At 40.2% G+C, this 27,607-nt stretch overlaps 1 protein-coding gene across 6 annotated transcripts in view; it reads left to right on the top strand.

The window, feature by feature from the left end:
* Positions 1 to 14,223: 14,223 nt before the first annotated feature.
* Positions 14,224 to 27,607, top strand: part of CTNNA2 (catenin alpha 2) — a 658,570-nt gene continuing 645,186 nt past the window's right edge. For all 6 annotated transcript variants that reach the window (XM_065405686.1, XM_065405687.1, XM_065405685.1 and 3 more), the window contains exon 1: positions 14,224 to 14,325. In XM_065405686.1, the coding sequence (XP_065261758.1) occupies positions 14,224 to 14,325 (102 nt within the window). The remainder of the gene's footprint in view (positions 14,326 to 27,607) is intronic.

The following is a 27,607-nucleotide window of genomic DNA, read 5'->3' as shown; positions in this document are numbered from 1 at the left end:
TGAGAAGTATCCCACCTACTTTTGTTGGCTCCCTGCTAGAAAGCAGCCCACTGGTATTTCCCCAGTTTTCTTAAACAGCTAAGAGGGTGGAGCCAAGCTAATAGTATGAACATAATATTTCTGGACTTGGTGGAGGTAGCATCACATAGCTCCATGGTTTCACTGCTTCATCATGGACCCCGTCCATTTGATAGTGTAAAACATTTGAGCTCAGAGTCCCCCCCGCCGCAGTGTTTTGGTTTGCAGTAGGCACAGCAATGGTTGCAGTAGAGTAAATCCTATGTAAGGGTAACTCCTCATTAAGGCACAAATTGGTACCATTTTCCTTGAAGTTGCTTACCTTGCTGCTTATTGAATAAGGTATGGCCAAATGGAATGAAAGAGCATGCAAATTGTCTGTATCAGACCAGTGATTCTAGTGGTGGGGGACCCTTTCACAATAGTTATATATGTTATGATGCTTGTAGACCAATAACGCAGGAGTGTAACAAATCCATCCTCTTCAAATTAGATTCCTCCAAAGTGTTTTTTTGTTTGTTTGTTTTTAATTAAGGACCAATCTGGCTGTGGTGATTTAGCACATTGTCTGCACTCTTCCATCTCTGGATAGTTATCTTTTAAATTTAGAGGACTGCATGCATTTCCTGGCTCACTGCTTTATCAAGTATCTTTTCAATAGATAGCAGACTGCCCCATACAAGAGAAAACAACACTTTTATTAGCTTTAACACCCTTTAGTCAGCTTTATTCCTTCTCATAATATAGCTATGATGTTGCTCCCAAGTTGTATTCCAATATTTCAGAAGTGGCTTAGAAAACCAGCCTCTTGATCGAATCCCTAGCAGGGCAGAAAGGTCCAATGGACTAGAGGAGCAAAACAGCTTATGAGAGTTCAAGAGCTTCCTATGATGAATTGGGATTCAATTAAATAAAACCAGAAAAGTTAAGATGAATATCAGGCAAACTTCCTGTCAGTAAAGGGAAATGAAGTCAGACTAGAAGATCTAATGAGTCTTTTCCATCTCTGCTTTCTGTGATTATATTACTTTTTTTTTTAAGATTAGCTGGAGAGAAGTGAATAATTATAGCATGGTATAGTTGGACTGCATCACAGATAAATCCTGGCATAGTACTTTAGAAATGAATATGGAAGTTTAGGCTCTCTTGAGCATGGGCTCACTAACCATAGATTATGTCAAAGAAATCTAACTTCTTCTAAGGAGCAAAAAAATTAATGAAAGCATGGCAGTGGATGTGAGTTACCTGGATTTCAGTAAGGCTTTTAGTAAGTTGTCTCACAGGCAATCGGTGAACAAGATGATAAATCTAGATATCAGTACTGATGAGAAAATATGTGCAAGTTGGCAGGAACAGTGAGGAGGGTTATCATTAATGGCATAAAATCCTCCTGGAGTGAAATGACAATTGGGTTCCCACAGGATTTTATGCTGAGAACAATCCTGTTTAACATATTAATTACTGAGTTGGAAAATTGAACTACTGTATTTGCTTGGTATCCATACTTGCAGATGGTACTGAAGCAGGAGATAGTTGACACAGTGGTGAATATAGTGAAATTGTAGGAGCTTTTGGACTTATTGGGTAAATTGTCAGATGACTAAATATTCTTTTAAATCCAGGAAATGTGTTGCTTCTGGGGTGAGAAGAACAAAAAAGTGAAATACCAATTAAGTGGATTAAATATTAATGAGACAGGCAAAAAGGCATGTAGAGGTGATATGAGCAGTGTCAGTATCCTAATAGAGGGGATAGGTTGCTTTAAACAAAGAATACATGTTAAATCTAATGAAATGGGATTTTTTTCTTTTTTTTTTTTGCATTTCTGCATGGCACTTCTGCATATTTTTGGAATATTGTGTGAAATTTAGATAACTTAATTTAAAAGATCTCTAGTTATTAGAGAGACCACAGAGGAGGGCAATGTGGTTGGTTGACCTAAAGATATGGAAGGAATCTTTTTTGATGAAAGAGATGCAGGGAGACTCAGGTGTGATTTCATTAAAGTCTTCAAGTACAGGAATTTAGGAGTAGGCACAGTGATACTTATAAGGAAGTGATCTCATATTTTCACAAATAAAAGTTTGAGCAGGAAAGGTTTAGGCTACATATCATGTGGAGCAGGTCCTCAAGGAATCAATTCTGAAGCACTTAGAGGAGAGAAAAGTGATCAGGAACAGTCAGCATGGATTCACCAAGGGCAAGTCATGCCTGACTAACCTAATTGCCTTCTATGACGCGATAACTGGCTCTGTGGATGAGGGGAAAGCAGTAGAAGTGTTATTCCTTGACTTTAGGAAAGCTTTTGATGCTGTCTCCCACAGTATTCTTGCCAGCAAGTTAAAGAAGGATGGGCTGGATGAATGGATTGTAAGGTGGATAGAAAGCTGGCTAGATCATCGGGCTCAACAGGTAGTGATTAATGACTCCATGTCTAGTTGGCAGCCGGTATCAAGCGGAGTGCCCCAAGGGTCGGTCCTAGGGCCGGTTTTGTTCAATATCTTCATTCATGATCTGGAGGATGGTGTGGATTGCACCCTCAGCAAGTTTGCAGATGATACTAAACTGGGAGGAGTGGTAGATATGCTGGAGGGTAGGGATAGGGTACCGAGGGACCTAGACAAATTAGAGGATTGGGCCAAAAGAAATCTGATGAGGTTCAACAAGGACAAGTGAAGAGTACTGCACTTAGGACAGAAGAATCCCATGCACGGCTACAGACTAGGGACGAAGTAGCTAGGCAGCAGTTCTGCAGAAAAGGATCTAGGGGTTACAGTGGACGAAAAGCTGGATATGAGTCAACAGTGTGGCCTTGTTGCCAAGAAGGCTAACGGCATTTTGGGCTGTATAAGTAGGAGAATTGCCAGCAGATCAAGGGACGTGATCATTCCCCTCTATCCGGCATTGGTGAGGCCTCATCTGGAGTACTGTGTCCAGTTTTGGGGCCCACACTACAAGAAGGATGTGGAAAAATTGGAAAGAGTCCAGCGTAGGGTAACAAAAATGATTAGGTGGATGGAGCACATGATTTATGAGGAGAGGCTGAGGGAACTGGGATTATTTAATCTGCAGAAGAGAAGAATGAGGGGGGATTTGATAGCTGCTTTCAACTACCTGAAAGGGGGTTCCAAAGAGGATGGATCTAGACTGTTCTCAGTGGTACCAGATGACAAAACAAGGAGCAATGGTCTCAAGTTGCAGTGGGGGACGTTTAGGTTGGATATTAGGAAAAACTATTTCACTAGGAGGGTGGTGAATCACTGGAATGGGTTGCCTAAGGAGGTGGTGGAATCTCCTTCCTTCAAGGTTTTTAAGGTCAGGCTTGACAAAACCCTGCCTGGGATTATTTAGTTTGGGGATTGGTCCTGCTTTGAGTAGGGGGTTGGACTAGATGACCTCCTGAGGTCTCTTCCAACCCTGAGATTCTATGATTCTATGATTTTAGAAAGGGCTTCTTGTAGGAGTTGTTAACATTTGGATCAGTCTACTGTATGATATTGGGAGCACAAATTATCAACCACTTTAAAGCAAAGATAATTACTATTTACTACACTAAGTACTTTATAAATGCCAATAGCTAGATATTTTGAATAAAACAAAATCTACAGTAGTAAAACATGTATACTGAGTAACAACGTACATCTGGTGCAAGGTGTGAGAATGAAATAAATATTCCTTTTGGTGTCTTAATCCACACATTTTGTCTATCTACTTTAAAAGAAGAGGGAATATTGCATTGATATTACCGAAAATGATGAAAAGTTTATGAAAACTGGTCCATACTGTGAAATATGTAGATAATGTAAACATTTGATATTCATGAAGGTGCTCACTAACAATAAATAGAAATTTAGGGCCAGATTGTCTCCTCTGCTTCTGTGAGGGGAGGCAATTTATGCTAGGGTGAGACTGCATTGCATAGTATAAATTCACCCAACCCAGTCAATAATCCATTTCTCAATGTCATTTTTCACAAGGATCTGATCCAAAGCCTATTGACTTCAATGAGCTTTCAATTTGGCTCCAATTTGGCTGCAGTACAGCGGTGGTGAGCTCAAAGGTATTGGTCCATTAGAGCCCATTAGAACAGGTAGAACAGTTTCCATCTGAGGTCATGAGAGCCTATGAGGCTAATCTGCTGTGTGTGAATGAATAGTGGTTAGTGGTCCAGGATAAAATTGTCTAATGTCTAAGTGATGTAAGAGCCTTTCAATGGGACTTAGTTGCTTTTCAAAATGAGACTTAAGCCTAAGCCACTGTAGGTACTTTTGAGGCGCTTTTCTTGTCAACGGTCATAGTTATTCTTTGGACAGAAGTGCATTCTTATGTGCATTGCAGAAAAAAATAGACATAGGAATTTTACATGTTCTTATGTTCTTACATGTGGCTATTTAAAAACTAGTTGGAAGAAAATTAATTAAACACTGACAACTTGACCTTATTTTTTTCCCTTTTTTTTGGCAAGCAATCACCCTCTAATTGTTATTGACTTGAGCATCTGGCCATGCCACCCTCGTGTGTATGTGTGTGGTATGCGTATAACCATGTTTTGGTTATTTTTCTTGTTTAAGTTTATGGAGAGAAAAGGCAGCACACATAAGAAACAAAATAAACAGGTATGTCAAAAATGTGTAGTTCAAATGAACAGAGACAAATATCCCTCCAAACCATCCTGTCCCATCTTTTAATTTTCTTTTATAGGTAAGGTGGTTTGGGCCTCCCATGTCAGCTGCTGTTATTTCAGCCAGATCTGCTGAAGGCTGTGCTGCTTGTCAGTGACTGATGACAGATGCTCCTACCCACAGGGTGTTTCTCCTCTCTGCCGTCTTCTGTCATCTTCTTTTCCTTTTCAGTGTTTGTATCTTTCTTTCTATCTACCTCTTTCCTTTCATATTTCCCTGGATTTTTTTTTTGCCACTTCTTGCACAATTACCTTTCAGATTCTTTCTACTTTGTGCCCTCCTCTACTTTAAGTCTGATTCTTTTTGTCTGTCCATACCCATTGTGACAGGTAGCACAGTCTACTGGATTGAGAAAAAGGCTGTAAACCAGGATCTTTTGAGTTCCAGTCCTGGCTCTTGCAGTGATGCATAGTGTGACTTTGGGCAAGGCACTTACAATCTAATGAGATATAGAGAAGCTAAGTTCCTTGGAGGAGGAAACATAGATTCTTAAAATACATATGCCTCCAAATAGGGTAGCTACATTTCTTACAATATTTTTCTATTAACAAATACAAATCAGGTAAGCAGAGAACACTTAGTTTGTGACTTACACTCCGAGAGTAAAGGATAGGGTAGTAGCAAAGGATCACACTTTGTGTCAGAGAATCAGATTTAGAATACATTTACTACATGCCATACACATTTTTCAAATAGCATGGCTTTTCTAAATATAAGATGTGGAGTTCTCAAATCCCTTATAAAAATTTATTTAAAGTGTTGTAGAAATTCATTTAAAACCATATGTCACAACATACTTAGGCATGAGGTGTTAGGTGGGAGATGGGAGGTTGTTGGTAGTATGGATGGGAGGTTGTTGGTAGTATGGATGGGAGGTTGTTGGTAGTATGGAAGCAGAGCTAAAGTTGCTTAGTTTATCTGAACTGTGCACTTTCATGCCTCCCAATTATTATTTTTTTTAAAACTGCAGTGTTCCATTAACGAATTTTCTAAATGCACTAGTGGTGTGTCTGCTCAACCTTAACTGTGAATGAACTGTTGTTTGTTGTTTTTGTCTGGGCTATTACCTATTTATCTACTACACAGAACTGTTGAGAATTATTTAGTTCATATTTCCACTGGGTTTTGAAAATGTAAGCCTTTCTAAAAGGACTAAGGTATTATTTCACTCCTGCTTGTTGCAACTCTCTTGTTACTCTTATTTCTATTTTTCTGCTTTGTCCTTCCTGTGTCTTTTTTTTTTTTTAAACAAACAAGTATCCTTTGCCTAACATTATTGTAGTAAGGCCTGGTACGAGGCCTCTGATACAAGGCCTCTGATACAAAGCCCTATGTTTCAGGTCTTCTTCTTACTACAATTATGTCCTTCCAGTAGTAAATGTAGTGTTAGGAATACGATTCTGTGTTCCTCCACTACTGTCACTAGGGTCATCCTTCTTTATTGCTCGTCTTTTGTGCACTTTTACCCTATACAGATGCTCCCCGACTTATGCAAGTGTTCTGTTCCGGAACGCCTTGCATAAGTCGAATTTTGCGTAAGTCCGGATTTGCGTAAGTCGGGTTTGCATAACCCGGGGAGCATCTGTATTATACATATTTCATGGGGGAGACCAGCATTTCTCAAAGTCAGGGTCCTGACCCAAAAGGGAGTTGCAGGGGGTCACAAGGTTATTTTAGGCGGTCACAGTATTGCCACCCTTACTTCTATGATGCCTTCAGATCTGGGCGACCAGAGAGCGACGGCTGCTGGCCCGGCGCCCAGCTCTGCAGGCAGCGCCACGCAAGCAGCAGTACGGAAGTAAGGGTGGCAATACCATACCATGCCACCCTTACTTCTGCGCTGCTGCCTTCACAGTTGGGCAGCCAGAGAATGGCGGCTGCTGACTGAGGGCCCAGCTCTGCAGGCAGCAGCGCAGAAGTTAAGGTGCTAGTACCATACCGTGCCATCCTTACTTCTGCGCTGTTGCTGGAGGCAGCTCTGCCTTCAGAGCTAGGCTCCTGGCCAGCAGCAGCGCAGAAAGTAAGGGTAGCAGTAATGGAACCCCCCCTTTACAATAACCTTGCGACTCGCCCCCAACAACTCCTTTTTGGGTCAGGACCCTACAATTACAACACTGAAACTTCCGATTTAAATAGCTGAAATCATGAAATTTAGGATTTTTAAAATCCTATGACTGTGAATTTGACCAAAATGGACTGTGAATTTGGTAGGTCCCTAACTATGTGTAGAGTTATGTTTATGAAAGATTGTGATTTGGAGACACTCCCTCATAAGGGACAGTGTTGTGAATGTGGGAATTTGGAGATGTGCCCTGGAAACAGGGCTTGGGAACATAGCATGGCTGTGTGCAGCAGCTCAGCAGAGAGGCTCTCCAGTTTGTTTTATTAAAGTTTTATTCCTTTCCCATTCACTAATTTGTTATTTAACGAAGCCCAAGATTGTTACACTATTGATGAAAGCAACACATTGTAGTGTGGTAGACTCAAGAGTTTGATTTCTCCCTGTTTTCCATGAGTGGAAAAGACAAGTCTCACATACAGTAAAATATGTCAATGTTTTGTTTTTAAAAGTTCAGGGTAGTGTGGACCCATGCAGAGTTCCACTGAAATTAGGATTCTGCCGGGACACAGGGGCCCACACTACCATGGAAACAGACACAGACTGGTGCAGGAGTAGGAGCAGGAGCAAGGGCAGTTGGTTGACACTACTGGCAGTGGGAGTGTTCCTGACCAGATAGCGATGCTGAGCAGACTGAAGAGACTGCTTCCTCTAAGAGCCTATATATTTACCCTGGAATCATATGGGTGGGTCCTTGCCTGTGATTGGCTGGCATGGGGCCTATCACAAGACGTGCAGGTAATTGCCTCTGATGACTCATCACACTCTCTGGCTCAGGAATTTCCACTGTTGACGACATGCTACAAGTTTAAATCATGCGCTGTCAGCGGAACAATAATGAATATGTTTTTCAGTCAGGTTTTGTACTGAGGAACTGCATGTCCTCTCCAATAAACATTTAGAAAGATGTTGGTCATAATTTAGTTCAGTGAAACTTACTTTGAATAAAGATCAGCACATACCTGTAAAGGTATAAGTATTGACACCCAAACTAACTTCAGCTTTCAAGAAACATTGGATTATTATTTATCTAACTACATCGTCAATATAGATTTTCAAAATGGAAATAAAGTTTTGAAAAGCAGATACTCCTAGAGAAAAGCAAGAACATTAAAGGAACTTGGAAAAGATTGTAGGCAATGTTGAAGCTGTGTTGGTCCCAGGATATTAGAGAAACAAGGTGGGTGAGGTAATATCTTTTACTGTACCAACTTCTGTTGGTGAAAGAGAAACTTTTGAGCTTACACAAAAGATATTACTTCACCCACCATGTCTCTCTTGGAAAATATTGGCTTTCTTTCTGAGCTGGGAAATTAAGATGAAAAGAGAGAATTTTTCCTGACAACAACCTTTTCTCTCTCACATTAAAAAATATCATATTTTATATTTAAACAAAAATATTAATTGTATTAAATCTTGTGGTTATCCTCCATTGACGGATAGCATAGGTTCTCCTCCTTATACATAATTGGTTGGCACAAAGGTGGTGGTGTCATGCTGTCTGGAGTGGCTCATGGGCATGAGTGCCTACCTCAGGGCAGACTGTCAAAAGCAGGTCAGACACCCAAAGTGGTGGTATGTTCTATAATTAGATTTCACCAAGACAGTGCCAAATTGAACTCCTAAAGTAATACAATAGTCTTATAATGGAGTCACAGACAGTCCCCTTAGACACTGGGAAAGCTAGTCTATGCAGTAAATGGTCACTTGCACCAAAACCCACACAGGGTCGCCCAGAGGATTCAGGGGGCCTGGGGCAAAGCAATTTCGGGGGCCCCTTCCATAAAAAAAAATTGCAATTCTCTAGTAACATGTATTTGGAAATGTTAAAAATAACCAGTGAAATACATTCAAAAAATAATTTGTAATAATTTGGAAATACACAAAATACATTATTTAAAAACATTAAATGCTTTAATGGTATGTATACATTTGCAATTACATAATGGGCTGTCGCTGGGTGATGGTTGGTGCCAATGGGCTGTCGCTGCCTGGGGATGGCGCTGCTGTTGCCCAGGGCTGGGTGGGGAGTTGGGCTCTGGGTCGGGGGGTGCCCAGCTCACAGGGGCTGGGCTCAGAGCTGGGGGTCAGGGCTGTGGGGGGATGGGGTCAGGGGGTGCCCGGCTCAGAGGGGCTGTGCTCAGAGCTGGGGGTCAGGGCTGTGGGGGGATGGGGTCGGGGGGTGCCTGGCACAGAGGGGCTGGGCTCGGAGCTGGGGGTCAGGGCTGTGGGGGGAATGGGGTCAGGGGGGTGTCCAGCTCAGAGGGGCTGGACTCGGAGCTGGGGGTCAGGGCTGTGGGGGGGTGGAGTCAGGAGGGTGTCCGACTCAGAGGGGCTGGGCTCAGAGCTGGGGGTCAAGGCTGTGGGGGAGGGCAGGGGGGTGTCCGGCTCAGAGGGGCTGGGCTCGGAGCTGGGGGTCAGGGCTGTGGGGGGGTGGGGTCAGGGGGGTGCCCGGCTCAGAGGGGCTAGGCTCGGAGCTGGGGGTCAGAGCTGTGGTGGGGGGGGATCAGGGGGTGTCCAGCTCATGGGGGCTGGGCTCGGAGCTGGGGGTCAGGGCTGGGGGGGGGTCAGAGGGGTGTCTGGCTCAGAGGGGCTTACCATGCTGCTTACTCCCGCCTCCCCCCTCCCCCAGGAGCCTCAGCGCGCCACGTCCAGAAGCGGCCCTGCACAGCGCTGCAGCGGCGTGGCTCCACGGGACCTGAGCGCCCGCCGCTCGGCCTGGAGCTCGGAGCCCTGCCCCCTCATCACGCAGCTCTGAGCAGGAGGAGCTCAGGCCACGCGACTGCAGCGCTGTCCAGGGCCGCTCCCAGATGCGGCGCGCTGAGGCACCGGGGGATGGGGGAAGGCGGAGGCGGGGGGGGAGCCTCTGACATTCTTGTGCGGGCCTGGGACAAATTACCCCACTTGCCGCCCCCGGGCGGCCCTGAACCCACAGAATATTCAGGTTGCACCCAGTGCCAACAGACCAGTTACTCACCCAGTATTTGCTTCCTAAATTTCACACCAAAGACAGTGTCAGAAGTCAATTCTATAGCAAATTAACTAAAGATTTATTAACCAGGAAAAATAAATGAGAGCTATTGAGAGGTTAATACAGGTAAAATATATGTACAGGTGAGTCACAGTCTATAATTCCAAAAGGTAGCAGAGATGAAGTAATCTGCCCGCTTCTCAAAAGTCTCTCAGGGCTACCCAGAATAATTCTGGGGATCTCTGTTCTTGTTTGGTTATTCTGCCCTGTTAGAATCCAAACAGTCCAGAGATGAAGGATTTTTCCTTGTATCCATACTTATAGCTTCTTGTCACAGAAAAACAAGTCACTACCCACCTGGGCTCTTTCTTTGATGATGCGGAGAGAGAGGAAAGCATTTAGAGTCTTTGATCGTCATACATGACCACTTTTTTGAAATATGCAGGGATTAGCACCTTCCTGCTATAGTCCTTCATTTGCATTACACATTTGTTCTGTTTGATGGGTTACTTAGTTACAGAGTGTTACAGAGTGTCACAGGACACTAGTTCAGGTGGTTCCGCAGTCATAAACACACACCAGGCTGTTTATCATTCACCAAGGTGTGCATTTATTTCCCTCTTACATCACCAGAACATGTAACATGGGCTTAGAGCAAGGACAGACTGCCCTGTAGCCCTCATTCTTCAGCCCAGGCTCACCCTCTGAGCTTCCTTCTGAGTTTCTCTTGAGCTCCTTCCTCAACTGCCTTTGCTTCATGTTTCCTCTCCTTATATTCTCCCCAATTACCTCGTTAGCCCAGTGATTATGATCCATGTGGTCACAATCCCCCACCAGAACGTGTGTAATTGTTAAGGATACAATTCGGTCATGGAAGTCACGGAAGTAATGGAGTCTGTGACTTTACTGGAGCTCCGTGACTTTACTGGAGCTCCATGACTTCGGCTTCAGCTGTCAGAAGCTGGGGCTGGAGTCAGGGTTGTGGGCCCCTCACCCTTGGTTTCAGCCAGGGCTGGGGATGTGTATCCCTCCATCCCTGTGGCTGTGGCCAGTGCTGGAGACAGGGCTGTGTGCCCCCCTGGTCCCCTGCGGTCAGCGCCTGGGCTGTGCACCACCCCACACACACATTGCCGCTTTGGTCCGTGCCAGAGCTGGGTCTGTGCATCTCCCCTCCCACGGCTTCGGCTGTGGCCGGAGCTGGAGTTGCTGCTCTGTGCCCCAGCCCCATGGCTTCAGCCAGGATTGAAGTTGGGACTGTGCTTCCCCTGCCCCGCCCTGCTCCTCCCCACCATGGCGGCAGGGCTGGGGTTGTCAGTCCACACCATGGGGCTTCAACTGTCATTCCTTCCCGCCCCCAACCCACCCTCTCTCCCCTCATTATTTTTAGTAAAAGTCACAGACAGGTCATGGCTCCCATGAATTTTTTTTGTGTATATTGCCCGCGACCTGTCCATGACTTTTACTAAAAATAACCATGACAAAATCTTGACCTTAGTAATTCCCCCAGGCTTCAGCACTTTCAGTTATCAGGGATATATAGAATGCAAGTGTTCACTGTTACATTATAACATGGGGCATAGTTGAGTGAGAAAAATATATGCGTCATCCATCTGGTTTCCAACTATGCATTTGTAAATGTTCAGTGAGGCCTGGGGCCTTGGCATAAACTGGCTCCTGGTCTGCCAGTGTCCCACCTGGCCTAAATGCATTGGAATACTTCAGGGCTGTGAGGTTCTTGTGTTTAAATACAATATGTGAAGTAATGTTTTTGCTTGTTTGGGTAGAAGAGATAACAGAATATGTGAACAGACTATGATCAACAGACTATTCCTTGTTTGACTGTTTTTTCGGCTTGGAAAGAATTCCCTATGAGTTGCAAGGAAAATCTTTAATCCTTAGAGATTATGCTCAGGCGTGTAATTCACTCTTTTTTTCATTTTAAATTGTTCAGGTGGCCTTAGTTAATGAATTAGAATGAATAATTATTTAACTCGACATTTTTGTTTTTTTTGCTTAACTGTGTTAACTTTGCAATCAGGGTGGATTGATTTAAAGCAAGGCAATTTAAGTCATGATTTAAATCCAAATTGGAAAGCCTTGATTTTAATCAATTTTTCCATTTGTACTTTAGTTATTTTCTAAATAACGGTGTTTTCTCATTGGTTGATATAACCATTAAAACATGTTGATTCACAACTAAATGGAGTCTTTGTACTAGATTTGGTACATCTTTTTGCTACCTAGAACAGTACGCTATAACCATCTACATTTATTTAAGCAATTATATTGTTTAATATTTTAAGATTTTTATTTATAGTACATTTTAGTATATTAGAAAATAGTGAATTATATACTGCTTATTTACTAGATAATTAATTTTAGCTCATGATTTGTGTTACGCAGCATTAGGATAGTGATTGGAATTTAATTAAACACACAAAACAGCTTATAAAATTTATTTTTATTAAAACAACCTTAATTGTTTTTGATATATAAACTTCTCTTATCAAAACACGTTTCACATTTACAACTAAATGATTTATTAAAGGAACAGAAGGATTAACTGTAGACAGTGAATTAAACTGACTATTTCAGTTTAACCTGGAGAAATTTTCAAATATGCCTGGATGAAAGTGACTGGAGCTTAAGTTTCTACTCACGTATGTCTCTTGAAAATGAGACAACAGTCTCGTAAGTTATTTAAGCTGTCCTTTAAACTGTTAAAACTAGTAGATCTCATTCCTTCCCATCTCATTTTTATTCCTAGACTGGAAGAGAGACAAGTTTTCCTGCTTTTTCAACTCCCAATCGATTTCTCAGCTTTAAATGAATTAATCCAAATGAAGACAATATTATTTCTGTGTGTGAAGAAGAGGCTACTGCTGTCAAAAGTTGGTTTAGCATTTCAACAGACTTTTGTTCCAAGTGCTTAGCTAGTGATTTCCAGTCGTGTGTTCATTGATGTGACTTTCTTTAAAACATCTTCAGCAAACGTGTACAGCTTGAGTGGTTCACCTCAAGCCCTGAAATTTATGATGGTTGGCATAACCATGGTGATTATTAGATGCCCATGTCAATCAGCATCATGTTCTTCAGCAGTTAGGCATCTACCCTGATACTTTTGGTGGAGAATATTGGCAAAAATGAGAGAAAAGAGGGCCGTTTTTGCATGTGCAAATTATAAGGAGCATGGCTTAGTTAGGTTCTGCAGTATTACACTCTGCTTTCGTATTGGCTTATGCTATATTTTAGGTAGTGTATGGACAAGATAAAAATCTCTTTGTCTCTTGTGAAATGCCTTTGGTCTGCATTTACCTACCTATGGTTCCGAGTGGTAGTTAATGGGCACTGCAACTTTTCTGAATGACACAGGGCAAGTCCTTCCTATTTCATGTCCTTCCTATTACAATTCCTTCCATCAGATGTTGCCTGGTGGTGGGCAATATTTACAGTACCAAGTGTGTGCTATGGATTGCACACTTCAGGGTATGTGCCTGAATGCCTCTGCTTTTGTAAATTATAATGTGCCTTTCATATTACTCAAATACATTCCTCTGTGGTTTAGTGTAGGCAGTAATTAGTTTGGATTTAGAAAACCATTTTAAATGTCTGGGTTAATTAAATATAGAAGGCTTTATTCTGATCTCAGCTATACAAGACATTGCAAAACATTATTATTGCTACTTTTATTATTATTTATTATTGTTATATGGCAGTGCTCATGCAATGCTAGGCACTTTTCAGGAATTTAAAATGGGATGGATCCGAACCCAGTGAGCACCCTGTCCAAAGCCTGGTAGGTAGATAGAGGTTAGAGGAAGAGGAACAACGAATGGTTAGCTTTTATGCAAGTCAACATAGTAATGCTAACGCCAAACCTTCAAAAATTCTGAGTTAGTCTCTGCTCACCAAATCATGAGATTTTAAACAAATAATACATTTTGTTTCTTTTTATAAGTGTTCTGGGTTTTGAGCCTTTATGGTTCACATTTTCAAGCTGTTCTCTGCAGTGGTGGAGGCTGTAAACTTCCTTTTTGTTTTGTAAATAAATGCTGAGATGTTCACGTAATTACATTTTTCCAAGAGTGGAGGCTTTGAGAAAAATGTCAAATGTTGCCGGACTAATGTTAAAATTGCAAGAGTTGGCAGCACTGCAACTAGATCAAATGTAGGCAGCATGACAAAAGTGGGTGTTGAAGAAGGAGTTCAGAGAGAATGTAGCGGGAAAGGGACCTTGTGAATGAATTCAAACATAGTGTGAAATTTGCTGTGGGTCTTGTGTACATGTGGGAGGTAGGTAAGTGATGCAGGAATATTTGTTGTATATCTTGTGTGCACAGAATATGTAAGTACTCCTCTTTATGTAATATCTAAAAAATATACAGACTGAATAATTTACATAGGTTTATGTAATTTTGTCTCTTCTAGGGAGCATGACTTCTGCAACTTCACCTATCATTTTAAAATGGGACCCCAAAAGCTTAGAAATCAGGACTCTTACAGTAGAGAGGCTCTTGGAACCACTTGTTACACAGGTAAGTTGATTGTTTTGTACACTAGTTAGCTGTTGTCTTGAGTGTGATGCTGTATCTCAATGTATTGTTATTCTTAAATACTTATATTACAGTAGTACTTAAGGGCTTCCAGGCAGTCTCCATGCGCTAGGCAGTGTGTAAACACATATTCAGGAGTTCTTGCTTTAGAGACTTTGCAGTCTAAGACAAATATCATAAAAAGAGTAGTGGGAGAGGCATAACATCAGACAAATACAATGTATATATAGCTATAATAGATAACGACAATCAGCAATTATTCTTCTAACAATTATATATAAAGTAAATGCCAACTATCCCCTTTTGTCCCTCACATCATTATTAATTAGCAGTTTTCTTACAGATATTATGGCAGAGGTGGGCCTTGGGGAGTGGCCTGAAGGACAAGGGGTAGGCTTTCTTTTGAGTTTAATGCTGGCTTCTACAGTGAGAGTAAAACTGATATTAAACAAAAGTTCTATTTTTAAATGATATTTTTATGTGTGGCTCCCATACTGCTCATGTTGAATGATGTCACTTTCCAGCAAAATTGCTGCCCCCATTAATATGTTTGTTTTGCCTTTTATATGTTGGAAAAAAAGGTATTTTATATTTTTCTTCAAATTACATTTGACAAGCCAGTATAAGGTAAGCCTTGGCTACATGACTTTTGAGATTGCTGAAGTGATCAAATGGGTTGGGACACTCTGTACCTCGGGGGAACACCCTGCAACCCCATGTTCCCGCCATTTTCATCCTTATAATATGATTGTGTGGTATCCAATGCAAAGTTTGTCATGTCAGGTGTCTTCAGAAGGCTCATGATGCACTGAGCATTGTTGTTATAATAATGTTATAGGTTGTAATTTCATGTATATAGTTATGAGGCAGAAAATGTGTCTTCATGGCTTAAAACAAGCCCAGGAAAAACTCTCCAGGAGCAGAGGGGCAATTCACACCTCATCAGGGCATGTATGGAACAAACCCAGCCCAGCCTCACAGGAACAAAGGACACTGGCCTAGGCAGCAACAAAGGATCTGTTGGACTCTTGAGTGAGTCACCCCACTTCCTTTGGTCAGTTTGGGACTAGGATGAGGTAATGCTCACCTGACTCTGAAGTGGCGAGGGGGCAAAGCCAAGAGGGAAGAAAGAACATGATAAAAGGGAGAGACATTTGCCATGCTCTCTCTCTTCCACCTCCATCTACAGACACCACCACCAAGCGACTGAAGTGCTGATCAAAGGGGAGAGCCTGGCTGAAGGGCAACCAGCCAGTCTGTGGTGAGAAGCATCTAAGTTTGTAAGGGCACCGAAAGTGTTAAGATCAGCTTAGAATGCATTTAGCTTTTATTTCATTTGACCAAATCTTACTTGTTGTGCTTTTACTTATAATCACTTAAAAACTATCTTCTGTAGTTAATAAATTTGTTTGTTTATTCTACCTGAAGCAGTGCTTTTGGTTTGAAGCGAGTCAGAGACTTCCCTTGGGATAACAAGCCTGGTACATATCAATGTCTTTGTTAAATTGATGAACTCATATAAGCTTGCAGCGTCCAGCGGGTATATCTGGACACTGAAAGATGGAGGTTCCTAGGGTTGTGTCTGGGACCGGAGATATTGGCTAGCATCATTCGGTTGCACAATCCAAGCAGCAGCTGGCCAAAAGTGCTCACTCACATAGCTGGGAGCAGCTTACATGCTTGAGGCTGTGCGGGAACAACCCAGGAGTGGGGGTTCTCACAGCAGAGAGGGTAAGGCTGGCTCCCAGAGTCGAGGATTGGGGTGACCTAGCAGATCACTGGTCCAGAGAACACCAGGGAACATCACATGGGTGTGGCTTTCATTTAACATGTTAATGAACTCTCCTGACAAACCTAGACAGATACATCTGCTGCTAATGTGGAGAGCTCTTTTAAAATCTGCAAGATCCTAACATGCTGAGTTGGGGTGAGGAATTAGGTTATGAGTTGTCTTTCGTTCTGGTCCTGCTGATAGAAGGGGAAGTCAGGCAAAGTTATAGCAGGATGACTCTGTTAGGCAGTAATAGGTCAGGAGAGGGCAGTCTTTACTAAAGGGTGAAAAGTCTGCCAGGAGGGGAAAGTTCCAGGGTCTCTGAAAGGATGGTTGAAGACTTCAGATGAAAGCAGTAAAGCTCCTGTTAGGTTGGGACTAGTGATTTAAACTCAGGTTTCTGGATTTGCCTTGGTGACGTTTGGTGTTGCTGGGTTTAAGATCAGCAAGACCCATGTACATAATGTAAATAATTATACCTGACTTTGTGACATCATTTTATCCAGCAATAGAAACTAACATGTGCCCTGAAGTCCACCACCGTTTGGATGAGTGCAGCAACATGTTGATTTTTTTTCATAGTTTGGCAGCAAGATGAGAGTGGGAGGCCAGCAGATCAAGGGATGTGATCATTCCCCTCTATTCAACATTGGTGAGGCCTCATCTGGAGTACTGTGTCCAGTTTTGGGGCCCACACTACAAGAAGGATGTGGAAAAATTGGAAAGAGTCCAGCAGAGGGCAACAAAAATGATTAGGGGGCTGGAGCACATGACTTATGAGGAGAGGCTGAGAGAACTGGGATTGTTTAGTCTGCAGAAGAGAAGAATGAGGGGAGATTTGATAGCTGTTTTCAACTACCTGAAAGGGAGTTCCAAAGAGGATCGATCTAGACTGTTCTCAGTTTAGTCTGCAGAAGAGAAGAATGAGGGGAGATTTGATAGCTGTTTTCAACTACCTGAAAGGGAGTTCCAAAGAGGATCGATCTAGACTGTTCTCAGTGGTAGCAGATGACAGAACAAGGAGTAATGGTCTCAAGTTGCAATGGGGGAAGTTTAGGTTGGATATTAGGAAAAACTTGGTCACTAGGAGGGTGGTGAAGCACTGGAATGGGTTACCTAGGGAGATGGTGGAATCTCCTTCCTTACAGGTTTTTAAGGTCAGCCTTGACAAAGCCCTGGCTGGGATGATTTAGTTGGGGATTGGTCCTGCTTTGGGCAGGGGGTTGGACTAGATGACCTCCTGAGGTCCTTGCAACCCTGATATTCTATGATTCTGTGAATGCACAGTCTAGCTTCAGGAGGGGGAAATTGAACCAGTTTGTACATTTCAGAGTTTGTGATGGTCCCTAAGCAACTTCTTGGTTTCATAGATTTTTGAGGCCATAAGGGACCTTTAGATTTCCTAGTCTGATCTCCTGTATAACACAGGATTTCAAACAGCCACCCTGTTTCGAGTCCAATAACTTGTGTTTGACTAAAGCATATCTTCCAGAAAGGAATCCACTCTTGATCTGAAGACTTCAAGAGGTGGGAAATTCACTGCTTCCCTTGGTAATTTGTTCCAGTGGTTAATCATTCTCACTGTTCTTTTCTAAAGTGCCTTCTTTATCATTTGAATTTGTCAGCCATTGGTTCTCATTATGCCTTTCTCAGGTAGATAAAAGATCCTGTTAATCCTGGTATTTTCTCACTGTAAAGGTACTTGTATACTGTAATAAAGCCACTGCTCAATCTTCTTTTTGATAAACCAGATACATTGAGCTTCTTAAGTCTCTTGCTGTAGGAATATTTCTTCAGCTTTCAAATAATTTTTGTTGGTCTTTTCTGCTTTGCTTATGAGTGGCCCTGCTAGTTTGAAATGTTCTGAGCATAGTACATTTATTTTTAACAGAAACATATTACACAAAAATGATTGCTTTTGAATTTGACAGTGATGTTCCATCTCCTTTCCATATATGGAAGTCTTCCTGTGGAATTCTGTTGCTGTGACATCTCATGGTCAATGTAGTCAGCCCTTTGCTCCCACTAAAATGGAATTGTAGGAGACACATTGAAAATTATATAGGGCCTTTTCAAAAAGAGTGTAAGCTAAAATATTCAAGTTCTTCTCAATGTGATTGCCTTTGTCTATTCCACTGTAGGTGTGTGCGTGCCTCGTGCATGGTTGTCAGAGGATTTTCCCCTCAGCAGTACCCGTTGGGGCAGCACAAGTGCCCTCTGGTACCTCATGCCACTGTACACCAGTATAAAGGCCCAATCAGCTCCCGACTCCCCTCAGTGCCTTCCTGCCACCAGTGAGAGTTGTTGGAGCTGTTATCTTTGCATTTGCAAGTCTTCCCTCCCTTCTTGTATATATAGTACCTGTCATGTTAGTTTAGCATAGAGTAGTGTATTTTGTACGTAGCTAGAGATTAGGGTAAGTTTAGTTTAGTTTAGTTTAGTTCTTAGAGACATGTAATCTCTGGGGCCCGTTTGGGTACTGATCCAGTGCTGAAAGGCAAATTTTGTGTTCTCCTTGCTTCAAGGCCTGCTGCTCATGTGGCAAACCTATGTCAGTGAGCAACCTTTACCCCAGCTGCCTTAAATATTTGGGAGAGCACATGTAGATGACAAATATCACATTTGTAGAGGGGTTCAAACCTTGTTCCAAAACGAACAGGGCTGCCAGGCTCAAGTACTTAGTCATGGAGTCTGCATTTCACCCTCCATTGGAACATTCCCACTTGGAGCAGATACTGAGCATGTCCAAGTCTTTCAGCCTTAACATTTTTTCCCCTTGCTTTTGTGGTTTTATGTTACAGATGATCTATATGTAATATACCTAACTCACACACAAGTGGTTTTGTGTACTAATAGGAAGAGATTCAGGCAAAATAGGCTTTACTGGTAATACCCAAATAACTAAACCAAAACTCATCACAGCTGGCAATAAGCATTTCTTTCTTAAACAACATATTATACATTCAGTTACACAGAATTTACAATGCAATTGTTAATAGTGACATCTGGTGACTTCCAGTGGTTATAGAACCAGGGGGAGATTATTCAGAAATGAAAATTGTTGAATAAGTTACAAAAATTTTGGATGCAGAAGCAATGCAAAAATATATTTAAACTTCTTTGCTCTTCTTCTTTATACCTTCAACTAAGAAATATTTGCCAATTTTTCTAAATATAGGTGCCTAAATCTGTATTTAAATACCTAAATATTGACCTGACTCTTAAAAGGTGCTGAGCATCTATCGCTTCCATTGAAGTCAGTGGGTGCTACAGGTACTCAGTGCCTCTAAAATCAAACCATTTTTCAATTAGTCACCAAAATTTGAATATTTTAGCTTATATTCTTAATGCTCGTGATGCAAAAGATTTCAGGGACATTTTGCAAAAGTAGAAACAATAATATCCAGCTCTTTGGGACCTAAAGGTTTAGGCCTAATTTTAAAATATGGGTGCCTAAATTTAGATTCTTAAGTTCATATTTAGACATATAAATAAGTGACCTGAATTACAAAAGGACAGAGCACCCAACTAATGTCATTTAAGTCTTGAAGAATATATATCAAAAAAAGTTGAATTGAAAAATGGGTTTAAAAAGAAAAAAAAATGTCCAAGAAAGAGTGACCCATTGAGCCAAAAATGTTACATTAAAACTGAATTTTAGACAAGCTAATTAAAGTTCCAAATGAGAAACTATGGAAAACCTATTAAGCTGATTAAAAAAATCAATTAACCGATCATGAGCATTCATAAGAAATGATAGAATTACTTTTACATGAGGAAACCCTGGACTAGCAGACTAATTAGAACTTACATAGCTGTCAGAGATCTAAGAACATTAGAACTTGCTAAAGCACCCATATTCCCATTGCTTGTCATCATATTGAAAGGACAATAGATATGCTATGCCACATGCCATTTGACTTTCTTATTACTGCTGTTATTAAGTGGGCTTTTTAGGAAGAAATTTAATTGAGAAGAATTTAGCAGAATTTCTATTTCTTACAGAAAAATACTGAATAGATTTATCTAATGATTACAGTTGTCATGTTTGTCTTTCCTCTGTTTCACTCATTCTACAACTAACAATAAAAAGTAATTACTGTATTTGTGGCCTTCTTTGTTTTATGAAGGTTTATTACAATTTACCTTCATTATAAAATTTTGTATTTATGAATACTACATCACACATAAATGTAACTCAAGTATCAAAGGGGTAGCCATGTTAGTCTGGATCTGTAAAAGCAGCAAAGAGTCCTGTGGCACCTTATAGACTAACAGACGTATAGGAGCATGAGCTTTCGTAGGTGAATACCCACTTCTTTGGATGCATAATCCTTTGCTGCTTTTATAAATGTAACTGGACATAGTTCCTCAAGGAACAATATGCACCTTAGTACATAGGCTGAGTTTTAACAAAAAGCTATCTAAAATCATTGAGGTTAGTAAGGGCTGAATTCTGTGCTCAGATACTTGTGTACAGCTTCCACTGGCTTCTGTGGAAACTGCACCCGAATAGCTGGGGGTTGACTTTGGTTCATAAAGATTACGGATAGTTCTGGATAATATTTTAATATAAATGGTGTTTAGTAGTTTGAAAAGTTATCCACATTTAAACTCCGTATTGCCTTTGTCGTCCCCCCCTGCACCATATGCTCTCTCCACTTCCTTCACTGTTGCTGATGACACTGGTAGACCTAACTTCAACTGTTTCAAAACCTGTAACTGTGATGGAAAGGTGATTAGATCCTCCAAATGCAGGGTTTTTTTCATAGAATCATAGAAGATTCGGGTTGGAAGAGACCTCAGGAGGTCATCTAGTCCAACCCCCTGCTCAAAGCAGGACCAACCCCAACTATGGCACATTCATAAGAGGATTCTGTAATGTAAGGAAGCCAGATTAATTGCTTTATTGATTATTAATAGTTTAGACTCTAGAAAAAACTAGAAGAATTAGTTTGCCTTTGTGTTCCAGTCATGTCACCCAAATGGTGGGCCACTAGTTCCTCTTAGTAATAAAATTTGCACAAAGGACAATGGTTGGCAAAAACATCTATTATAAATATGAGCAGATTAAATTATTACAGAGCATTCACTTTCAGTCATAAAGGGAAAATATAGGACTGTGGCTATTACTGCCATTTTTGTTATGGTAGCACCGAGGGTCTTCAAACAGGGATTAAGGCCCTATTGTACTAGTCAATATACAAACCCCCTTCTACACACTTCACTCCCAAAAATCCCAAAGGTTTATATATGTTAATTGTTTACATACTATAGTACTAAGGATTTAATTCAAACTACTTTCCCCCTTTCTTACCTGTGCCATTGTGTTCCTTCTGGCAGGAGTATGGTAGTACAGTTTACATAGATTTTTAGCTCCTGGGCAGCATGGCATTAAACACGTTGTTAAAGTGTAGTCCTCAGTTGTTTTTGTTTTGTATGATAATTTTTAACATGGCAATAACTTTATTCTGGCACTTCTAGAAATCTTGACAGATGATATTGCCTAAGAAGTACAGTAAGTACTAAAGCACTTAAAGGAACTGATCATGTAAACAAGATATTTTGTGCTTCTTATGTTTTCAAAAAATGCAACTTCTGTAAGAAGAATTTAAAATTAATTCTGCTAGATGGAGTTTTTTTTAGTATACAGCTATACTGTAGGTTTTTTGTTTTATGTTCAAAGCAAGGCAATTTTGTATTGCAATTATAACACATTGTACTGTCCTCAAGAACTGGGGACATTTAGCACCACATTAGCTCAGAGAAACATAAAGATAATGTATGGCAAATGCAGAGATATCGATTATTCAGAGTGAAAGTTTTTCTGTACTGTCAATTAGTAAAATTAAGAAATCTATATAATATACATACGATTTGATGTAATTCCAAATTGCTTTAATGTAAGTGAACAATAGCATCATACTAACATTACTACAGTTATGTCTGGGGTGGCACTTCAATTCTAAGCTTTTATTTTTAATGGTTTATAATCAAGCCCAACAAGTGAGAGATTAAAACCCAGAGAAGAATCTAAAGTAAAATGTTTAGGGATACTTTAAAAAAAATGTATTTATCAATTTCTAAATGATCAAAGCATGGGAAATAGTGGTTTTTCAGCCATTACCATAGTTCAGATTCTATTTGCTCTTGGATAACCCTAGAACTCATTGCATTTAAACTCTAAATCTGGCACATATCTAGTACACCACGAGGAATGTACGATTTACTGAGTTGGGGCAGGTGGGAAGTGTTTTGGAAATAGTTATAGACATTGTTTATCAGACTTGCACAGTGCATTATTTTCACCATCAATTTTAAATGTATATTGGTACAGGTTTGCAAGTAGGCATGCATACTCTGGACACCCATGAGAGCCCAAGTTCCTCCCCCTTCCTGGCACACATACACACACACATACACAGCTTGGCAAACTGTCTTTCCTCTGTATATTCTTCTGAATCCCCAAACATGTCAGTAGCCATCTAAAGGGCTAGTGCACTGTGCCTATGAGAGAGCAGGAAATTGGTGGCACCATCATCACAGCTGGATAGTGGAGCTAATGATCTGCTTTTCATTTCTTATTTTATTTATATTAATAAATAATTGATTACATATTTGAATGTTAACAACGTGCTTTGTACAGTTTAGTACAAGCAGGAGATCCACACCCACACCCAAGAAGTTTATACTCTACATTAAAATAAAAAAACAATACATTTAGTGATCCAGGAGATTTGGGAGGTGGAAGTATCACAGGACAACAATTACTTGGACTTTTGTTTTAGCTGTTATGAATATGAACCAACACAGTCCTGTTTTCTGTACCCGCACAGTGCATGACTGAAATAATAGAGAAGTATGAACGGTGCCTATTCAGCTCAATGGATGTTAACTTGGAAGCCTGTCTGTCATGTTCTCGGCATTTCTTCCCCTAGTGTACCACTCTAGCAGGGCTCACAGTGGTGCAGTAAAAGTAGTAGCATGGGTGTTGTGGCTCAGACAGCAACTCAGCCCATCCAACCCCGAGTCGGAGCTTGGCTGGCTAGCTCAAGTGTTTGCCAAAGCTGCAATATACATGCTGTTATTTTTAGCACACTAGGTTGAGCCCCCTTAGCAGGAGTCTGTCTGCTCTGGCTCAGGGGCTCACTCTCAGCTGTAGTGTAGACATACCCTGAGAGACTTGTAATTTGGCAAATTTTCACTGAGATAGCAAAAAGGCATTTTCCTAACACTAGGGTGACTCTCCTGCTAAATTTCAATTGACTTCTCCAAAACACGTAGGTCCTAGAGCTTCCCAACTAAAGAGTGGTGAGAAATTTTTAGCACAGGCAAACCGTATTTTCACCAATTTTGTTTTTTTGGAAATGGCTAACTGCTTTTGCTGAATTTTTCAACAAAAACAACAAAAAATCAGTGTGAGGCAGAAACCCAGCATAAAAATTGTAGCCTGAACAGTTAGTTTGGCAAAGTAAGAAGTAACTGAAAACAAGGTTTATAATGGAAAGTGTTAGACAGCCTTTTAACCATAGGTGTCACTACTAGTAACTACTATAATTACAGTAAACTAGTGTAACATTATGGTTGAAATTTCAAGTGCACAAAAGGGAGAACATTAAGAACATAAGAACGGCCATACTGGGTCAGACCAAAGGTCCATCTAGCCCAGTATCCTGTCTTCTGACAGTGGCAAATGCCCGGTGCCCCAGAGGGAATGAACAGAACAGATAATCATCAAGTGATCCAGTCCCTGTCGCTCATTCCCAGCCTCTGGCAAATAGAGGCTAGGGACACCATCCCTGCCCAACCAAGTTAAAATCCTCCACAAGGAATATGTAAATTAATATTTTAAAATATATGCCATGTACATTATTCCAGACTGCTACATATGTTCAAGAGACTGAACTCCATTTTCAGGGGAAACATATATTGTTCTTGGCTCTTAAATTAATTAATATTCTGAATTCTTATTTTGTTTATTAAATAGATAATACCAGTTAATTGAGGGAGGTTGCTTTTAGAGTAAGATTTACAAAATTAATAAAATAAGAAAGCTCTACAATGTTTAGTGAAAAGTATTAGTATGTTTTGGTGCATAATGTATTTTCTCAGCTTGTCTAAAAAGCAATTCCATGAACTCTGTCAAAATGTCTTGTGAAATTAAATGTCATATTCAAAATTAGGTTTATAATTCATTGTTGTGTACCAAAAATGATTTACTAGTGTTTCACGTACTATGTGGTAGTGCTGATCTGAACAAGATGGAAAGTGATCAGCATGCTAACCCCTAAACTCAACTTTTATCTCAAATATATAAACAGAAATAAGGAAGGTGTTATCAGATAACATTAATTGAATTAAAGGATGGGAGTGTAATTAATGACAATCAACATGGTTTAATGGAAAATTGGTCTTGTCACAGAAACTTAATAACATTTTTTTTTATCAGATTACAATTTTGCTTGATAAGGGAAACACTGTTGACATAATAGATTTCTGTAAGCCATTTGATTGAGTGCCACATGACATTCCAACTGATTTTGTATAGTGCTTTTTAAAAAGTGTAGCACATATTAAATGGATTAAAAATTGGCTAATACATAGATTTCAAAAAGTACTGGGGAACCATCATCCAATGGGGGTTTTTCAAATGGAGTCTTGTAGAGATCTGTTCTTGGCCCAACGCTATTCAATATTTTTATCAATGATCTGGAAGAAAATAAAAAAAATAATAATTACTGGCACAGTTTAAAGATTGACATCAAAGAATGGTGGAGTGATAAATAATGTCAGCTTAATTCTATAGAGCAATCTTGACTGCTTAGTAAACTTGGCTAACTTGAACAATGCAATTTTAATATAACCAAATGCAAGGTCAAACATTTAAAAAGAAGGAATGTAGGTCACAATTACTGGAATAGGGTCTGTATTCTGGAAGGCAGTGACTCTGAAAGGAACTTAAGGGTCATGGTGGATAACATCTGAACAATGAGCTCAAAATGCAATTCAATGGCTAAGAGCTAATATGATCCTTGAAGATAAATATGATCCTTGGTCCTGCTAGTGAAGGCAGGGGGCTGGACTTGATGACCTTTCAGGGTCCCTTCCAGTTCTATGAGATAGGTATATCTCCATATATTTTATTTTAGAAGTGGGAGAATATCAAACACAAGTAGTATTATCACTGTAATACAGCATTAGTGAAACCATTCCTGGAATACTTTCCAGTTCTGGTATCCACACTGTAAAAATTATGTTGACAAATTGGAAAGGGTTCAGAAAAGAGCTAAAAAAATTATATGAAGTCTGGAGAACTTGTCATAGAGTGAAAGACTAGAAAAACTCAAAATCTACTTAGTTTTTCCAAGAGAAGGTTAAGAGGTCACTTGGTCAGGATCTATATAAGCTTTTGCATGGTAGTAGAGGCCTTTTAAATCTAGCCTAACCGGATCCTATGGCTGGAAGCTGATGCTAGACATATTCAAACTTGAAATAAAATACAGATTTTTTAACAGTGGGGTAATTAGTCATTGGAATAATTCTATGTGGAGGATTCTCTGTCTCTTGAAGTATTTAAATCAAGATTGGATGTGTTTCTAAGATATATGCTATAGTTCAGGCCCTTCATTTTTGGTTTTTATTTTGTGTAAATTTAGTGTTTGTTACTAAAATTAAAAAAAAAAAAAACTGCAAAAAATTGACTCCACGGTTTTCTGGGTAAGTATCAGGATTCTGGAACTAGAAGAGGTGGATGAGGCAAGGGTGCCATCTCCTCATACTGCCTCCTCCATATCTTCCACTTATGCACCTGCTCCAGTTATCAAGCCACCAACTCTTCTTTCAGAGCGGGATAGTTGGACCTGGGGGGCTTCTCCCTTGGATCCTGTGGGGTCTGTCCAGCTTGCCAAGCTGCCATCTCTCCTTCTAGAGCAAGGAGCTGGGCGCAGAGAGTTTCCCGAAGAACTGTCCAAGTTACTGAGCTGCATCCAAAATTTGACTGAAAACTGGTTCAAACAAACAAACAAATAATAGCTTTTTGGAAAACCGAGGACATTTTTGGTAAAAATCGGTAAAAACTGAAAATGAAGGGCCTTAGCTATATAGTTCAGTCAGAAGTTACAATACTATTCAGGAATTATTGCGTCAAAATCTATTGGCTATGTTATATAGGGAGCTCAGATTGGATGATAAATATGGATCCTTCTGACCTTAAAATGTATAAATCAAGCAAGAAAATGATAACTGATATTAATCTCACTTTGTAGTTAAAACTCCCAAGAGACCAAAGATTTGATTCGTAACCCAGAGAATTAAAATGAGATGCTTCCATGGGCTTTGGAGGAGACCCAGAGAGCCTAAGCTATGTATTGAGAATGAAGCTTGAGCTGTAGTACATTAAAAATCTCATTTGCTTTATTATTGTTCACTGCATTAATTTGCTATATGACCTCATACAGTGTTTATCTTAAAAGTTAGAAAAGCTCCCCAATCATCCTGATTACTGAAGAAATAAACCAATTACCAGTTCTTGCTTTTAAGTCTTAATTAAGTTAATGTTGTTCTGTGTAAGCTTTTGGAAAATGATAGATTTTTTTTGCATAACACATTATGCAGTTCTCAGGTATGTGCATTATTTACTTAGAATTCTTTGACATTCAAATATATTGCACAATCATTTTGTCCATTTTTTTTCTTCCTGCGCTAATTATCTGGGAATTTCTATTGCCATTGTTGGATGTACACCTTTTCATTGAAATTTACATAGCTTAAGGTCCTAACAAATCTTTCTTTGCTGGCTGTCATTTTAATATTTCAGAAAAAAAATGCATTTGGGTCAAACTGGCTGGCAGAAACTGCCCTCTTCTGGCTAGATATGTTTAACTAAACATTGCTTCTCACTCTGAGAAGTGTGTAAATGAAATACAGTTGAGGTATGTTAAAATATTTGTCTTAAGCAACCTACTAAAATCTTTATGTAATCTTTAGTTCTTCCACTTGTTAAAATCCAGATAATAACCCTCTCCTATTACAAGTTCATTTGTGGTTAGTGTCTCTACCTGAAGATCGCAGCTCAGAGTAATCTATGCTCTAATTGTGAAGAAATGTTTTCTGTACATGAACTTAAGGAGTTTGAGGTGTCTGCATTTTTCAAAGGGTGATTAACCATTTGTCCTTCATGTAGGTCTGCTCTAAATCTGCGTTATGTTGGTCACCAGGCATTGTGCTATGAAACTTTAACCCATTCGTGTGATATGGTGGGAATCTTAAATATGTCTAATTAATTTACAGCTCATTGGACACTCACATGCTAATATGAAGGCCACTTTAGAAAAGTGTGCAATAAATATTGCCTTCATGTGAGTTGAACAGAAGCATTTCTTTTATATCAGGCAACTGGTTTACGATTAAACATAGCCGGGGGAAAGCAAGTTTTGAATGCAAATTTCAAAATTGGAATTTGAACCCGCTTCTTCTTCTTCTTCTTCTTCTTCT

This window comes from Emys orbicularis, chromosome 5, assembly GCF_028017835.1.
Source record: "Emys orbicularis isolate rEmyOrb1 chromosome 5, rEmyOrb1.hap1, whole genome shotgun sequence".
Lineage (NCBI taxonomy): Eukaryota > Metazoa > Chordata > Testudines > Emydidae > Emys > Emys orbicularis.
Note: the sequence above shows the minus strand (reverse complement) of the source record. Positions and strands in the feature narration are given on the sequence as shown.